The sequence below is a fragment of the Ranitomeya imitator genome, chromosome 1, assembly GCF_032444005.1.
Source record: "Ranitomeya imitator isolate aRanImi1 chromosome 1, aRanImi1.pri, whole genome shotgun sequence".
Taxonomy (NCBI): domain Eukaryota; kingdom Metazoa; phylum Chordata; class Amphibia; order Anura; family Dendrobatidae; genus Ranitomeya; species Ranitomeya imitator.
Window position 1 is genome coordinate 499,211,500 of NC_091282.1, and position 19,299 is coordinate 499,230,798.

The window sequence follows — 19,299 nt, forward strand, 5'->3', positions numbered from 1 at the left end:
TACGTCCTACATAATGCGCCAGTTTGGATTCCACGGGGGAAATTCCGGCAGATTGATGCTCTTTTTAGAAGCCTGATATGGGGGAGGCGGTACCCACGTATTCGCCTGGAGACGCTTCAGCGACCCAAGGATGATGGAGGATTGGCTTTACCCAATCCTGAGTTATATTTTCTTGCAGCCCAGAGCCAGCATTTGAAGGGCTGGGCGCGGGAGGCGTCTACCAGTGCGGTACAACACTTGATGGAGAGGGTGACAAACCGACGACCGGTGGCACAGTGTCTGGAGGATGGCTCCTTGGGAGTTTTGGGGAAATTGTACCCAACTATGTTTTTGATACATAAATTATGGACCAGACTGCGACAGATTCAGGGGGTTACGGGGCTGACTAAATTTACACCGATATGGCTTAATAATAATTTGGTTGAGTTTGCGGCTCTTGGTGTGCTGGCAGAGTGGCAGGCCAAAGGAATCCACTTGGTTGCTCAGATAATTCAACAACGAGGGTTAAAGTCCTTTTCGCAGCTGCAGGGGGAGTTTGGATTGAAACCGACTGGGGAGTATCAATATGCTCAGATGAAACACGCCTTTAAAGCTCAAAACAAGGGCGGTGGTATTGAGATCCAGGAGGACATAGTTCTGGAATACGTGTGTGGGGAAGGGTCCACAAGGGGAGTCATTACCACCCTTTATAAGGACCTTCTGCATGCATATTTGCTAGACTTCCCTCTAAAAGCGAGAGCGAAATGGGAAAGAGATTTAGGCCCAATGGAGGATGAAACCTGGGAGTCGGTGTTGGAGTGGGTTCCACGAGTGTCACTAAGTGAGCCGTATAGACTATCGCAGCTGTACATCTTACACAGAGTCTATAAATCACCGGAAGTGTTGTACAGAGCGGGGTTGCGTGCTGACTCTGAATGCCCGAGATGTAAGACTGAGAATGCAGGAATATACCACATGATGTGGACATGTCCAAGACTGGTTGCTTTCTGGCTGGTGGTGATGAGCCGGGTGGAAGGGGCGTACAAATGCAGAGTGCCGAGAGATCCGATAGTGTGTCTACTGGGATATGTAGAGGAAATTAGAGTGGATAACACCTGGAAGATAGCAATAGCTAGGCTATTATATATGGCTAGGAAGGTAATAGCAAGGAACTGGATCAAGGAGGAGCCGCCTACAAGGGGTGAATTCCTGAAGTATGTTAAACATGGTCTCAATCTGGAAAAGGGGGTCTACAAAAGACGTGGGAAAATAGAAACGTTTGAAAAAATGTGGTCTCCGTGGCTCGAGCTGGGATGAGTAGTTATGGGAAATGGGAGGATGAGGGCCTCTGAAAGGAAGAGAGTGCTAGAGGAACAAGCGGACATAAGTGAGTCAAATGGCTCAAAGAGCCATCAATACTGGTAACAAAAGTATAACTGGGAAGGAGCTGTCAGGGGAGGGGGAGGTCTGGGATTTGTTGGGATTGTTGGGGGTTTGGAAAATGTTAAAATTTTGTAATATACTGGAAAATGCATAAAATGTATTGTTCATGTTCGCTTTCAATAAAAATCTATTTAAAAAAAAAAAAATATATATATATATATATATATACATATATGTGTGTGTGTGTGTATATTTATATATATATATATATATATATATATATATATATATACACACACACACACATACAGTACAGACCAAAAGTTTTGGACACACCTCATTTAAAGATTTTTCGGTATTTTCATGACTGTGAAAATTGTACATTCACACTGAAGGCATCACAACTATGAATTAACACATGTGGAATTATATACTTAACAAAAAAGTGTGAAAAAACTGAAATTATGTCTTATATTCTAGGTTTTTCAATGTAGCCACCTTTTGCTTTGATGAGTGCTTTGCACACTCTTGGGATTCTCTTGATGAGCTTCAAGAGGTAGACACCGGGAATGGTTTTCAATTCACAGGTGTGCCCTGTCAGGTTTAATTTGTATTATGGCAAGAAAAAAGCAGCTAAGTAAAGAAAAATGAGTGGCCATCATTACTTTAAAGGGAACCTGTCACCCCCAAAATCGAAGGTGAGCTAAGCCCACCGGCATTCTGTAATGCTGTAGATAAGCCCTGATGTAACCTGAAAGATGAGAAAAAGAGGTTAGATTATACTCACCTGGGCGGGTGGTCCGATCAGATTGGCGTCCTGGTCCGGGGCCTCCCATTTCTTACGATGACGACCTCTTCTTGTCTTCACGCTGCGGCTCCGGTGCAGGTGTACTTTGTCTGCCCTGTTGAAGGCAGAGCAAAGTACTGCAGTTTGCAGGCGCCGGGCCTCTCTGACCTTTCACGACACCTGTGACACCCATTGGATCGGACCGCAGCGGGAACGCACCTGGGTGAGTATAATCTAACCTCTTTTTCTCATTTTTCAGGATACATCGGGGGCTTATCTACAGCATTACAGAATGCTGTAGATAAGCCCCTGATGCTGGTGGGCTTAGCTGCTAGGAAACCACTGCTAAGGACAGGCAACAAGCAGAAGAGACTTGTGTGGGCTAAGAACACAAGGAATGGACATTAGACCAGTGGAAATCTGTGCTTTGGTCTGATGAGTCCAAATTTGAGATCTTTGGTTCCAACCACCGTGTCTTTGTGCGAAGCAGAAAAGGTGAACGGATGGACTCTACATGCCTGGTTCCCACCGTGAAGAATGGAGGAGTGAATGTGATGGTATGGGGGTGCTTTGCTGGTGACACTGTTGAAGATTTATTCAAAATTGAAGGCATACTTAACCAACATGGCTACCACAGCATCTTGCAGAGGCATGCTATTCCATCTGGTTTGCGTTTATTTGAACCATCATTTATTTTTCAACAGGACAATGACCCCAAACACAACTCCAGGCTGTGTAAGGGCTGTTTGACCAAGAAGGAGAGTGATGGGGTGCTACGCCAGATGACCTGGCCCCCACAGTCACCAGTTCTAAACCCGATCGAGATGGTTTGGGGTGAGCTGGACCGCAGAGTGAAGGCAAAAGGGCCAGCAAGTGCTAAGCATCTCTGGGAACTCCTTCAAGACTGTTGGAAGAACATTCCCGGAGACTACCTCTTGAAGCTCATCAAGAGAATGCCAAGAGTGTGCAAAGCAGTCATCAAAGCAAAAGGTGGCTACTTTGAAGAACCTAGAATATAAGACATAACAAAAAAGTGTGAAACAACTGAAATTAAGTATTTAATTCCACATGTGTTAATTCATAGTTTTGATACCTTCAATGTGATTGTACAATTTTCATAGCCATGAAAATACAGAAAAATCTTTAAATGAGAAGGTCTGTCCAAACTTCTGGTCTGTACTGTACATATATTTATTACAGTGCAAAATCTTTTAGGCAGGTGAGGAAAAATGCTGAAAGGTAAGAAGGTTTAAAAAAAATAGAAGTTTTAATTGTTTTGTTAGTTGATAAAAATAAAGTGATCAAAAGAAAAATCTACATCACATCAATATCTGGCATGACCATTAGAGATGTGCGGATCTTTTGAAATTTGGCTTTGCTGAGCAATCCCCAAACAAATTTTCTGCAAAACGGCAGTAGACTGAACATGTATTACAGTTTTTCCCCTTGCCTGTAATCTGGCTTTTAACATTATGTAATAAAAAGACTTGTCAAATTTGGCGAGTGGCCCTGGATATTCTTCATCCTTGACATGAATGTTTGGAACACTTTCTCAACGGCTGAGCACTTCCTCATGTAATAAGAAGTTGAAGGAATTTAAGGGACCTGCAAATTTCAGAAAATTGGACTCCAAGTTGATCTGAAGCAAACCGATTTGCTCATTTTTTAGTGCCTTTATTTTCAAAACAGCATCTGTTTTTTAGATAAACTGGCACAGTTTTTGAAGTAACTCGGCAGGGCGGTTGCTTTAAAAATGTTGTAGAACAAACCACAGAGAGCAATCAGATTTTTTTTGTACAAGAAATTTTAAAAAAACAAAAAACAACTTCTACACCACCTCTATTCTGACAGTCTATGAAAAGCAGATAGCACTCCAATGTAATTTAAGTGTGGTCCACTCTGACAAAGTGGGCGGACCTGGTGTGGGACGGGGGTGAGGTGACCGCCGCTCGTCAATTCAGATTTTGTAGTGAGGTGTAAGCCTCTTCATGAATTAAGGGTGTGTAACTCAAAATATCTCCTCATCAAAATCAGCATGAAAAATGCCAGTGTATAAAAATTCAGGTCTGATAAAAAGTAGACATGTTTTTACTTTTTTTTTTTTTTTTAAAGAAGCACTCCCATCAAAGTTTCTATCCTCTTAATATACTGCAGCTATCATATTATATAGCACTGTGTACTTACAATTGCTCATTTTGCCTTTCTACAAAGTATTTTTTTTTCTCTATGTAGAAACAGAAAGTCTCTTTCCCCCCTCATCAACTTCTGACCCAACTGCTCTGCTTCTCCCCCCTGCCGGGGACTTATGGAGTGAGTTATGACTCATACAGAGAAAACGGACCTCATGTTTCTACATAGAGCTTAGAAGGATTCAGCTAGTCTGGTTGTAATCATGTGATCTCATAGACCTTAAGGACAAGAGAAAAATGATCTGGTGTGAGGCAGTGACTGGTGTTACATGTGAGGGTCACTATGTTCCCCCCCAGGATGCGTACAGAGGCATATTCAGGCCATGAGGGTGCATTGAGGTCACAGGCGTGGCTGTGGTTGCAATGCAGACTGCAATGCAGGCTAAAGTGAGTATAAGTCTTGGACATACTGGTTGTTCAAGGCAGATTTAGGGAAAACCTGCTCTGGGCTTTTGTGTGTATTGAAACAGACTGCAGGAGGGTAGTTGCACTCAGTTTAATTCCAGGCCGAGTTTTCCATGTGGCTAAAGGCCACAGGCTGCTAGTTAAAAACCCTGCAGTATAGGGTTTGGGTGTGTCAGGTTCAGTGTCAGTCTGGTGTTGGCTGAAGTACAGAGCAAGAGGGTCTGCAGTACTCCACCTGTGTGAGGCAACACAAGCAAGCAGAGCCAATCAGCCAAGGGAGCTGAAGGGTCTGGCTACCACAGCGTACATAGCGGTGCATACACCCATGGTAACCGGTCAGAGGTGGCCTGACGTGTTTAGTGACTGTAAGGCCGGGGTCACTCTTGCGAGTGCAATGCGAGAAACTCGCACGAGTCGCTCGCATCAATACCCGGCACAGCTGCCGGCACCCAGGACCGGAGCGTGCGGCCTAATCCAGAGGATATGGTTTCTGGTTGCGATCCGGAAGATATCGTGTGCTGTGTTTTTTTTTTTTAGTTGAACATTAAAGGGAACCTGTCACCCCCAAAATCGAAGATGAGCTAAGCCCACCAGCATCAGGGGCTTATCTACAGCATTCTGTAATGCTGTAGATAAGCCCCTGATGTATCCTGAAAGATGAGAAAAAGAGGTTAGATTATACTCACCTGGGTGGTCCGATCCGATGGGCGTGGAGGTCCGATCCGATGGCCGTGGTGGTCCGGGCCTCCTATCTTCCTCTTCCTGTCTTCACGCTGCATCTCCGGCACAGGCGTACTTTGTCTGCCCCGTTGAAGGCAGAGCAAAGTACTGCAGTGAGCAGGTGTCGGGCCTCTCTGACCTTTCCCTGCGCCTGCACACTGCAGTAGTTTGCTCTGCCCTCAACAGGGCAGACAAAGTACGCCTGCGCCGGAGCTGCAGCGTGAATACAAGAAGAGGACGTCATCGTAAGAAGATGGGAGGCCCCGGACCGCGACGCCCATCAGACTGGACCGCAGCGGACCGCCCCTGGGTGTGTATAATATAGCCTCTTTTTCTCATCTTTCAGGATACATCAGGGGCTTATCTACAGCATTCCAGAATGCTGTAAATAAGCCCCTGATGCTGGTGGGCTTAACTCATCTTTGATTTTGGGGGTGACAGGTTCCCTTTAAAGACACTTTTTGCTTTGAAGTTTGCTGGGTCACTGCCTCATCACTGCATAAGTGTGCTGCCGCTGCACTAGACTGGGTAGAAAGGCAAAATGAGCAATCTTGCCTTGCGCAGGCGTGTACTACGGAGGACAGAGAATGAACTTCAATCCAATATTGCGGCCAGCATGCAGCCAGCGGGTAAGGAAAGGGTGAATCAAACACCTGAAAACTCCGCCCATATGACCGAAAACCGGTCCCGCCAAATTCAGGTGACAGGTTCCCTTTAAGTTACAACTGAAGTTCTAGTTAATGTTCTGTAAACCAACTGATGTGGGAGAGAGGTACCGCCTTTTTCACCTGTAGGTTTCCTGTCCCTGAGGGCGGATCCCTCTCTCTCCGTGGTGCTGTCATGGGATCAGAAAAATACAGTTATCGGTAAGTAACTACGATTTTTCCAGATACGGATGTACAAAAAAAAATATTTATACACACACAGAATAGTATTGATTAAGTTCCAAGTGCAACTTGCTGAGCTTCCTACTGATCAACCCTTTGAACATATCAGTAGCCATTTCTCACTAAGGCCAATTCTTACGAATAGCCAATTCCTGAATAACCAGAGAGAGTTTAAAAGAATGTTTTAATAGTTGCAACAGAATTTTATATCAGGAGAAAGCATACACCTGTCAGATCATCTATTACAAATAAAAATATTCAATTCAAGTTAATTACAGAGCTTCCGTGGATGCCTGGACTACTAAACCGGCCTTTGATGTCAGCAGGTACATGTACAAACTTAAGATACAAGACAGCTAGACACTGACTACATTTGTTCAGTAAACACTATCAAATATTTATTAATCACACAGATAAAATTTATATTCCAGAGAATACATTCCCAAATTAACGTCTCATAATATGATATATGCAGTTTTGCAAATGAATGATGACTATATAAATTAATTATACCTTTAAAATGGTAATAATTGTAAGGTCTATATTTTAAAAACTTGCAAGATCATTTTAGGTTCTGAGCTTAAATGAAAATAACTATATTCTCCACTGACAAAATCCAATCAAATCACTGTGTTTCACAATCATGTGTAATTCATGGGCAGATAGACTATTGGTGCAACCTATGCATCCGCACAGGAATCCAAGAGGTAAAGGGGCCACATCTACCTCTAAAGCAGCACATACAGGGGTGCTGTAACAGGAGTATTGTGTGTAAGGAAAAATAAACACAAGATAACTTCATTTTTGTTGATTGCAATGACATTTGCTTGAATTATTTTGCAATTTTCTATCATTTTTCCCTTCTTCTTTGATGGTCAGAATGACATAGTGTGTTGCCACCCGTTCTAACTCAATGAGGGTACAAAAAAAAAATGGAATATGTAAATATATAAATAGATGGAGGCGGGCGGTAATGTGATGATGGGGGCAGGCTTTGCAGCGTTGAGAATCTCTCACCCCCATATCCACTCTAACTGACATCACAGCAGGAGATCGCAGAGGATACATTTTGTGAGGAAAAATATTGTTGAAAAACAGTCAGAGCAATATTTTACCTAACAAAATGAATCCACTGTGATCCCCTGCTGTAATGTCAGTATTATCTTTTCCTTCCTCCCCTGCTCAGGAGATGCGGTATGCTCCTTACACGGTCAGACACAGACAATTTTTAAAATGAACTTTCATTCGTGGGAAAACCCATTTAATGTGACCGGCTTCCTCTGCCTGTAGACGCGTCGCCCATCTGCCGTCAGGATCAGCCGAATTATTCACTGCACCTGCGTGGAATTCGCGCAGGCGCTGTAAGTCGGACCGCCACCATCTTTGTGCAGACAGATAGCGGCGGTCACATTAAAACTGTGCATCCGCTCCTCCTGTACAAAGATGGTGGCGGTCAGTGAATCATTCGGCAAATTCTGGCGGCGGCGTGTACGCGACGGTGTTCCGCTGGTGGTACCGGGCAAGAGGCTGCGTATGGCGTACACAGTGTGTGTGGTGTTTACGGCATATACAGTGTGTGTGTGTGTGACACATACGGTATGTGTGTTGCGACGGTGTTCCACTGGTGGTACCGCGCAAGAGGCTGGTACCACCAGCAATTTCCATATTGAGACACCCATCACTTGGGTGTCCCAATATGGCGGTTGGTGAACTTCCGCCGCTTGGAATTCTGGGATCCAGACACATATGGATGGAACACGATGTGAAGACATTACAAGGTAAGAATATATTAAGATTTTCAATAAACTGTAAAGTTCGATATTAAAGATGAGTGGATCGCTTTGCGCAAACCCAGTCCACGGTCCAGGTCAGTGATCACTGCCTGTGGATGCAAGCTGCGCACATTTCCTGAGTTTCCAGCTCCCAAGACACGGTGCTTGAGCCTCTGGCCTGGTGTGACATTATCTGTGCGGCAGACAAGTGACATCTCTTAAAAGGGAACCTGTCACCCCCAAAATCGAAGGTGAGCTAAGCCCACCGGAATCAGGGGCTTATCTACAGCATTCTGGAATGCTGTAGATAAGCCCCCGATGTATCCTGAAAGATGAGAAAAAGAGGTTAGATTATACTCACCTGGGCGGGCGGTTCGATCCGATGGGCGTCGCGGTCCGGGGCCTCCCATCATCTTAGGATGACGTCCTCTTCTTGTCTTCACGCTGCGGCTCCGGCGCAGGGGAACTTTGTCTGCCCTGTTGAGGGCAGAGCAAAGTATTGCAGTGCGCAGGCGCCGAGCCTCTCTGACCTTTCCCGTCACCTGCACACTGCAGTACTTTGCTCTGCACTCAACAGGGCAGACAAAGTGCGCTGGAGCCACAGAGTGAAGACAAGAACAGGACGTCATCGTAAGAAGATGGGAGGCCCCGGACCGGACCACGATGCCCATCGGACCGGACAGCAGCGGGACCGCCCCGGGTGAGTATAATCTAACCTCTTTTTCTCATCTTTCAGGATACATCGGGGGCTTATCTACAGCATTACAGAATGCTGTAGATAGGCCCCTGATGCCGGTGGGCTTAACTCACCCTCGAGTTTGGGGGAGACAGGTTTCCTTTAAGCCCAAGTAATCATAAGCCGAGCCGTAAGGAAATTTGAGTAGCTCCTGTCCATGGCCAGAAATCACAGACCTGGACAGTGGACTAAGGCTGCGCAAAGCAATCTGCTCATCTCTACTTGTTATATACCTAAAAAGTCTTGCAGAAATATGTAAGTAACCTGAAGATGACAGATTTTTGTGCAAAGAGAACAATTTAGCAAAAGAAATGGTTGATTTCAGGAAACTGGCAAGAGAACATTGTCCACTTACACTAATTGTGCGGAGGAGGTCAAGAAATGTGCTTGATCTGACTGTGTATACTGGAGTTATTTAGGAGCAGACAGCTCTGGTGGCTGGTCAGATTTAGTATATAAGTAAATTTACATTCCAGAGATAACGTGGGCACAAGAGTTGTGCCATCCATACCAGGAGCTGTCTTTATATATTTTTTTTCCCTAAAAATAGAAAGAATAGAAAAACTGCTCAGGTGAAATAGTTGTGCTATAAGACCTGAACTAATGTCTCAATAACCACAAACACCTGTTGTAAGAACTTTGAATCTTTTGACACCTCTCTGAACTCGGAAATACGGATGCCTCCACTCCATGAAATAAAATGCTCAGTCCTTTGCATTCTCAGGTTTCAAAAACAAGCAGGTAGCCACATTTTCATGGTAGGGTTGTAAGGGAAAATGTTACGCTTAGAGACTAATTGTTCCACACAATTTTAGAGGCTAATTTTGTAGAACCTTTATGGCACTTTAATGTTTAAAAGGGGAACAGAATCTGGAAAAGGGAAGACTAACCCTACTACTAGAAAGAATACAATAAGATGAAGCACAAACTGTATCTGGAAATGGAGATGCTTGACAGACACTTTGGTAGGTTAACACAAGTGTGTAAAAAAATCGTTTCAGCCAAAAAACTAGGACTATAAAACATAGATCGAATTCGTACATGAAAAATGGACTTCTGAATGAGGCTAGTGCCACAAAATCTTATCTGATAAAATAAAGATAAAGCAACCAAGCCCTTTAATGTGAAGATTTGCACCCTAATTTGCCATCATACAGAAACATTAGCTAACTTTACAATGCACAAAAAAGAAAAATTACAACTGTCAATAAAGAGGCACTTCCACTAACTGGTTTATCCAATAAATGTGTGTATATGTGCATGTAATGTAGTGTGAATGCTAATATACTCACCTACCGCTGCTCTCTCCGGTGTCCAGCCCTGTTCAGCTCCTCTTCTCAGTGATGTCACTGCAATTCCGATTAGCCGGCTCACTCTATACAGGAGCCAGAAGTCTCTTTATAGTGTAAGTGTATGGAGCCTTATTCTGACGCTCTATAGGCTTTCAATGCAAAAAGTGACTTCAAGGTCATACAGACCACAGTGTGACCCAGACAGTCTGCAGAGAGGTGATGTCACTGAGAAGAGGAGCGGAATGGCTCTGGACACCAGAGAACAGCGGTAGGTGAATATATTAATACTCTCACACACATAACATGCACATATACACACATTTAATGAATAAGAAAGTTAGTGGGAGCGCTTCACTAATGTTATGCTTATTGCTTGCTTTTTTTCTCAGGCCTTACACCTTAGAATAAAAAACAAGGGTTGAAGATGTGTAAGCAAGTACAGGCGATATGCACGTGATTTGTCTACAACAATAAACGGCTAAATCTGCTAATAACATCTTGTAATACAGAGCACTTGGAGACGCCGAGGTAATCCTTGCTGACATTCTTTGTAGAGCTCTTGGGTTCTGTGATTTGCAGAAGCAAAGTTGGAGTACAGCTGTATTTGTACATTATGAAGAAAGTCTCACTCCTCGTTCTCACTCTAATCCCAAATCAACGGTTTACTCTGGCACTGCCATTGTAAAAGATTTCCAAATAGAGGTTCACAGGCAATGTCAGAAGAAAACAGACAAAACAAATACGGAAAATAAATCCTCAAGTGATTCAGTAATTCCCATTCTGTGACTTCACACTAAACTCTATTTTAACAGGTGGCCATTATACAAAATGATATCAGGAAGCTAGAGAGGAAATAGCTATTCTTATTCGTATATGATGCGATCACTACCCAACAATTTATTGAACAACCTGAAGAGATACCAATGCAGACCTTAAAAAAACAGAATAAAATACACTTAAAGGGACTCTGCCAGCAGAGAATAATGGTTCAAACCTTGTGCAGGTGCACAATGCAGCCTTGGCGTGGTCAAATATTTAAGATCACCTTCCAAATTACTTGTTTTCCATCTATCTCCACCCTTCTCTAGCTCTATGAAGCCAGATCTGTCAATCAAAGAAGAAGGAGATGGGGGTGGATATAGAGGGAAGATAAGTAGATGGGAAGGTGCACTTAAATGTTTTGTCATGCCAAGGATAAACCGAACACTTGCACTTGGTTTGAACAGTCTTTCTGTACTGACCGTTACCCTTTAAAGGGAATCTGCCACCAGGTGAGGTTCCATCAGCAACATGTAACTGCCGCAACCAGTCACTAGCCTGTCACCACATAGGCTGTAAAGAACATGGGTCACACAGACGATTAGGCCTTGGAATTGTACACCATAATTAATTAGGACCCATCATCTCTTCTGACACATGTGGTTTAGTAACTACTGGAATTCACTATTACTCTTCTCTCATCTGTTACTCCATTTGGATATCAAAAAATGAACATCTGGCTGTGAGCAATCCCCTTGTGTAGACAATGTTACACCTTGTATAGGTCCACCCTACTAACAAAGGGACTGATAAGAGGCGGCTGACTTATACATAACCAGGGAGACTAACGAGGAGCCTCGAAACCCATATATGACCATTAGAGATCAGAATTTGGCAAAATAACAGATTTATCATCAGAACGCACCTGCCATAATACCCACATTATAACAGTATCTTTAACTAAAGTAACAGGAGGCTGGACACTCCCAAATCTCCTGCCCAATTTTGCATTATCTGAAGGAAAGAAGCCATTTTTCTACTATTTATGTGCAGGAAAAAAAAAAAAGGCTCCTGAACTGAGGCCAAGAAATGTGTGGAGGTCGATACTTTCATTTTTATTTCTGAGATGCTAAACATGTCTTATTTTATCATCTTTCAGTTCGAACTTATTGGGATTTGGAAGACAAATACGGAGAAGAAAAGGAGAGTGAAACATAAAATGCCGTTCAGAGCTACGTGACAGCCATTAAGGAATGAACAGCTAATGGACTTTACAGTCACTGTACAGACTATTCTTTAACGTGTGTGCCGTTTGCACAGTCAAGAGGTTAAAAGAAAAAGTCAATACTCACTATTGGAAAGACTGAACACATATCTTGTAATAAGGCTGGTCTGGTGAACCACTCATAAAATATAAACACATTACAGTTCCTAATGCTGTACCTGAGGTTCTTGAGGTGACTTGGGTAATGCATTGAGGGCCTCTTGCAGGTTCACTTGCAGTTGACTAATATGCTGTTCCTTTTGATGTAGCTGCTCAGTAAGAGCAATATTACTTTGCCGCAGTTGGGTCTCACTGGACTTTGCTGTTTCATAACATGTATTCAAGTCATTATAAAGCTGACAGTGGGGAAACAGCAATAATTAGTACACACAGGTATAAAGGGTTTCGGGGAAAAAAGAACATTTTACAACCTACACTACAGAAGAGCAATTATTAGGTTTATGTGTATATGCTTAGAGTGAACACTGGAAAAAAATATGGCTGTTTTCACCCAAAATTTTTCTCAAGGTGTCCTATAAAAAGCAGAAGAGATCAGAGATTATATACATTTAGCATAACCTATAAATACACACTATTGATGGCGGGTCCAAAGGTCAGCTGTGTAAATGGAGTGACCACTGCTCCACTTTCGTCTATGGGGTAGTGTGCATACATGACCATTCATCCCAGGGACAGTAAATGAAGCCGTGGTCATACATGCTCACATCTTAAATGTTGTTTATGGGCCAACCTATATAGAGTCTGCCACCCATCAAACTAAACCATTTATATATTCATATAAGAGACTTTGCCCTAATAAAATAAAATTCTTGTGTGGAGATTTTAATTATTTCGTTTTATGTAAGAACGGTTTTATTACATATGTAAATGAGGGTACTTCAGTGCACCCATGGTGTGGCCAAGAGCTCAGTGCACCTTTCTCCCGATTACCTTCCTATGCCTTCCCCTTGTGATGACTGACAGCGCTCAGTCCTCAGATCTGCACTCACTGATATTGCAGTGTGCCCTCTGATCCGCCTGTCTTGTCTGAGGGGGCTGCTTGCTACACACAGGATTGCATAGCACTGGGAGGCTGATGACGACAGGTGAGTGGATATGGAGTGGAGTGGAATGAGCCGACATGGCAAGCGCTTGGCTCCTGCAGTTGGGTAGCTAGCACATGGCAATATTGGAGCTGGCACTGAATGCAATGTGGTGACTGTTCAGACCTAATTTTAGTAATAGAAATAAAAAAAAAAAAAAAAAAAATCCTACATACTTTTTGATATGAGATGGTGTCAGTGATGTGGGCATCTTCCTGATTCCTCAATACTTTTTGGGTGTCCATATTAAGCGTCTGCAGCTGCTGTATAAGCTCTGCCTGCTGGGCGGCATGTTCGTTGCCTTGTTTGTAAAGATTCTGAAGTTCTTGCAACTCCTTCCTGTTATCAAAAACATGGACCCATGGAATTAAAGAGATATAAGAAATGAACTCTCAGCCTTTTTTACATCTCTATACATGGAAAGCACAAGCGTAGGCGATTAAAAGCCAAGCGAGTATTAGGCATGCAACTACAGTAAATACTTTCGCTAACCATAATGGTTCACCGATTATATACCTTAACAACGTGTGTCATGACAGCAATCTCCTTCCTAACACATGAACAGTAAGCAGAAACATCTAGGCAAATTTGTAATATCTGACCTAAAAAACTATTAAATATAATAACAGTAAATATCCAAGAATACTTTCCAATAGTGTATTGGCGTCATTGTGGACAGACATGCAGACATGAAAAGACCATTGTATATAGTTGTATACGGCTACTGATATTTAAAAGCTGTCTGCTCTGGCTTCAGGAGTATCTCTAAGTCCTCCCACCTTTGGTGTCCATAGGTCCTGGCAAGACGATCTATTTGAAAAACCTCACTAGTTATATAAATGGTCTTCCATCCTTTATCTGACAAGGTATTCTCAGAGTTGTAGTTTCACAACAGTTGTGTTGAAGACCAGCATGCTCTATAGCAGGGGTCCACAACATGTGGCTTGAAGCTGTCTACCAAATGAGAGCATTAGCACCATGTCTAGCAAACGGCTATAACGAGCAGATCTGCAGATAGTGACTTTTGTGAGGCCCCAGACCGGACCGCGACGGCCAACAAACAGGATCGCAGCAGGACCACCCCTGGGTGAGTATATTCTAACCTCTTTTTCTAATCTTTCAGGATACATTGGGGCTTATCTACAGCATTACAGAATGCTGTAGATAAGCCCGTGATGCCGGTGGGCTTAGCTCACCTTCGACTTTGGGGGTGACAGGTTCCCTTAAAGGGAACCTGTCACCCCCTCAGCATTTGTAACTAAAAGAGCCACCTTGTGCAGCACTAATGCTGCATTCTGACAAGGTGGCTCTTTTAGTTATGATGCCTGCACACGCTGAAATAAACGTTTATAAAATGTGCCCCCTCTTACCTTGAAATGTTCCCGGAGGCGGGTCTTTCCCTCCTAATAAGACGCAGCACAGCCGTCACTCCGGACCTGTGCACGCCGGGCGCCGCCTCCTCTTGCTGCATTATCGTCCCTGGTACCTGCGCTGTAAGTACGAAGGGCAGCGCAACTGCGCACACGCCCGTAAAAAAAACTTAATGCGCAGGCGCCGGGAACGCTAATGAAGTAAGAGGAGGCGGCGCCCGGCGCACACAGGCCTGGAGTGATGGCTGTGCTGCGTCTGATTAGGAGGGAAAGACCCGCCTCCGGGAACATTTCAGGGTAAGAGGGGGCTCATTTTATAAACGTTTATTTCAGCGTGTGCAGGCATCATAACTAAAAGAGCCACCTTATTAGAATGAAGCATTAGTGCTGCACAAGGTGGCTCTTTTAGTTACAAACGCCTGAGGGGGTAACAGGTTCCCTTTAAAAATGTTTTTCGTGACATATTGCACTTTATAATAGGGGTAAAATTTATTCAATATGACTTTCGTTTATTTGTGAAAATATTGGAAAATTTGTCGAAAAGTTTTAAAATTTCTTTTCACTCTTCTGCTTTTAAACCAGAGAGTTGTGTCACACAAAATAGTTAATAAACAACATTTACCTCATGTCTACTTTATATTTGCATAATTTTTTAAATCTTTTATTAGGAAGTTACAGGTGTTAAAAGTTGATCAGTAATTTTTAATTTTTCCAACAAAACTTACCAAACCATTTTTTAGGCTGGGTTCACATTGCGTTATTGGCAATGCGCTGACGGCATCCGTTACATAGCGGCACTAATGCTATGTAACGGATGCGTTAACGCACCCATTGACTGCTATTATGTAGCGCATCGCTAACGCATGTCATAATTGGCATGCGTTAGCGATGTGCCGTCATTCTGTGACGGGCCCTCGGACGCAGTCTGCAGTGTTTTGGGGTCCATCACTGCTAGCGCAGATGGAGCATAACGCGATCTTTAACGGCACTTGCATTAACGCAGTCCGTTTAACACATGTGTTGAATGGACTGACCTAACGCAATATGAACCGTGCCTTAGGGAGCACAAGTTCTCAAACAACATTTAAGAAATTTAATGAATTAAACTGCAGGAATGAGTGCAATGCGTAAGGAAAAAAAAAAATTTTTTTTACAAAAAATTTACTTAAAGGGAACCTGTCACCCCGTTTTTTGAGATTGAGCTATAAATACTGTTAAATAGGGCCTGCGCTGTGTGTTCCTATAGTGTATGTAGTGTACCCCGATTCCCCATGTATGCTGAGAAATAACTTACCAAAGTCGCCGTTTTCGCCTGTCAATCAGGCTGGTCAGGTCGGGAGGGCGTGGTGACATCGGTGGTTCTTCCTCAGCTTTACGTTGGTGGCGTAGTGGCGTAGTGGTGAACAAGCAGCGCGCGATCTGCGCTGTAATCCCTTGCATCGGTGGGGGCGGCCATCTTCCTGGGGCCGCGCGTGCGCATATCGAGTGCTCTGCTGCACGGGGCTTCAGGAAAATGGCCGCGGGATGCCGCGCGTGCGCATTAGAGATCGCGGCGGCCATTTTCCCAAAGCCGAGATGCAAACTCGGCTTTGGGAAAATGGCCGCCGCGATCTCTAATGCGCACGCGCGGCATCCCGCGGCCATTTTCCTGAAGCCCCGTGCAGCAGAGCACTCGATCTGCGCACGCGCGGCCCCAGGAAGATGGCCGCCCCCACCGACGAAAGGGATGACAGCGCAGATCGCGCGCTGTGTCTTCACCACTACGCCACTACGCCACCAACGTAAAGCTGAGGAAGAACCACCGATGTCACCACGCCCTCCCGACCTGACCAGCCTGATTGACAGGCGAAAACGGCGACTTTGGTAAGTTATTTCTCAGCATACATGGGGAATCGGGGTACACTACATACACTATAGGAACACACAGCGCAGGCCCTATTTAACAGTATTTATAGCTCAATCTCAAAAAACGGGGTGACAGGTTCCCTTTAATTTAAAGAGAAAAAGAAAATGGACCCAAAAGTTTGTTGGGCAATTTCTCCTGAGTACACAGATAACTCATGTGGGAGGATACTAGCGTTTAGGTGCATAGCATGGAATGGAAGGAGCACAGTTTGACTTTTTGAATGCAAAAATGGCTGGGAACAAGAGCGGAGAGCATGTTGCATTGGGAGAGCCCTTGATGTGCCTAAACAGTGGAAACACCCCACAAGTGACCACATTTAAAAACTAAACCCTCAAGTACAGTAATGTATCTAGATGTTTGATGAGCACCTTGAACCCCCAGGTGCCTCACAGATGTTTATAATGAAGAGTTATGAATATTTAAAAAAACAAAACATTTTTCTCACAAATTTTTGTCATTTTCACAAGAGTAACAGGAGAAAATTGACCCCAAAATTTGTTATGCAATTTCTCCTGTGAACGCAGATACTCTGTGTGGTGGAAAACTGTTTGGGTGCAAGGCAGGGCTTGGAAAGGAAGGAGTGACATTTTGGAACGCAGACTTTCATAGAATGATCTGGAGATGTCATGTCGCATTTTGAGAGCCCTAGATGTGCCTAAACAGTGGAAAGCCCCCACAAGTGACACCACTTTGGAGAGTAGACTCCCTCAAGGAATTTATCCAGACACTTGGTGAGCGCATTGAACCCACAGATACTTCACAGAATTTTACAACGTTTAACTGTGAAAATCAAAACAAATATTCTTCACACAAAAATGTTGTTTTAGCCACAAATATTTTCGTTTTCACAAAGATAGCAGGAGTACATGGAACTCAACATTTATAGTGTAATTTCCCCTGAGTACACGGATACCCCATATGTGGTTAAAAACTACTTTCCAGGCACAGTGCAAAGCTCAGAAGGGAAGGAGTGCCATATTATAGGGCAGATTTTACTGTTATGGTTTGCGATAGCCATGACCCACTGGGAGAGCCCTTGAGGTGCAAGAACAGCAGAAGCCCCCATAAAGTTACCCCATTTTACAAAACACACCTCTCAAATTCATCTAGGGGCACTGTGGTCATATTGACACAAGAGGTGTGTCACAGCATTTTATACCATTTGGCAGTGAAGAAAAATAATTCAATTTTTACTACCAAAATTTTGTTTTAGCCCCAATTTCACATTTTCATATGGGGAAATGGGTAGAAATGGCACCAAAAATAGTCACAAAATTTCTGCTGAAAGTCTAAATACCCCAAATGTGGCTGTACAGTACTGTTTAGCTACACAGAGAGAATCAAAAGGGAAGGAGCACAATTTGCCTCCTGTAGAACAGATTTTGCAAAATAGTTTGCAGACTCCATATACAGTGCCCCTAAATGCTATTAGAACTGAATACTCCCTTTTTCAAGTGACCCCCATGTTGGAAATTATACCCCTTTTCTAATTTATCTGCAGATGTAGGGATTATTTGACTCTGAGGGCATTTTCCAGTAACAAGCAGCAGCGGATGTTGCTGAGTGAAGATAGCAAATCTGCTATTGCAGTGCCCAGTACGTTATAGTGCCCAACTCCTTCTGGATACATGCACCCATAAATTAGGCGGGGTCTCATAGCTACAGAAATGTCAAACATGTGGATGCTAAATGTGATTTAGGTCACACTATGTGGCTGAGAAAAAAGAATGGCATTTGGATTTGGGAGCGCAGAATTTGCTATATTTCTTTTCGGGGCCAAGGAGTCATAGCGCTTTTCCAGAGCTTTGTGCTACTGGTAATGTGGAAGCCCCCATATGTTCGTTAAAAGATTATGGACTTGCGTGAGGACTTACTTTCAGTTGAAGCTTTTATTGGGAACACATTTATCTTGCGCTCTAAGCTGAGTACTTACATAGGAGTTTCGAGCTAAATCTCAGAATGACATAACTCAGGTGCAACACCAGACGGGTCCATTCACTATAATGAGGCAGCCGAATTACTATGGACTCCATCTGTTCAGAGTTGTCTTTCTTTTCAGAAATGCAAAAAACTTCAGCAAACAAGCTTTTATGCATGCCTAAACAGACAGACACCACCGTATCACATGCCAGACAACGTCCAAAGGAACTCCATCTGCCTCATAGGGAATCTTCCACTGTGGGTTCAGTCTGAATCACGTATTTCAGAGATTTACATGTTTAACTCGGTGTAAGCGCTCAGTGTAGGATAAATGTGCGCCTAGCCTTACTGCAAACTTTTGGAGGCAGAATGAACAAATCAACAGTAGGTGAAGAATTGGTTCAATTATTTGTTAAACCGTCCCTTGTGTGGTATAAGTGATTAGACTACTTTATTCTTCGAGTCGGTGAGATTACAGCAATATCAGATTTATATATTAAACCTGCAATTCACAAATTGTTTCTTTAGAGGGGGTTTATGCTGTTCTGCATGTCACAAAATTGATAAACCAGCTTTATTTTTTGGGTTAGTATGATTACGGCGATACCACATTTACCTTTTTTTATGTGTTGGCGCTTTTACACAAAAACTTTAATAGAAAAAAATAATATTTTTGCATTCCTGTATTCTGAGAGGTTTAACTTTTTGTTTATTTGTTTTCAGCTATACCATTATTATTTACATTAGTCTTTTGATTGCATTTAGTTCCTTTTTTGTTCATTGGTATGATGAAAAAGCAGCTTTTTGCCTTTTTTTTTTATTTTAGT

At 43.2% G+C, this 19,299-nt stretch overlaps 1 protein-coding gene across 1 annotated transcript in view; it reads right to left on the reverse strand.

Moving 5' to 3' along the window:
- The window catches only part of CNTLN (centlein), a 537,174-nt gene that overhangs the window by 379,322 nt on the left and 138,553 nt on the right, over positions 1–19,299 (reverse strand). The window contains exons 8-9 of the mRNA XM_069766280.1: positions 13,453–13,615; positions 12,353–12,529 (exon numbers count right to left, since the gene is read on the reverse strand). Coding sequence (XP_069622381.1) covers positions 12,353–12,529; positions 13,453–13,615 — 340 coding nt within the window. The remainder of the gene's footprint in view (positions 1–12,352; positions 12,530–13,452; positions 13,616–19,299) is intronic.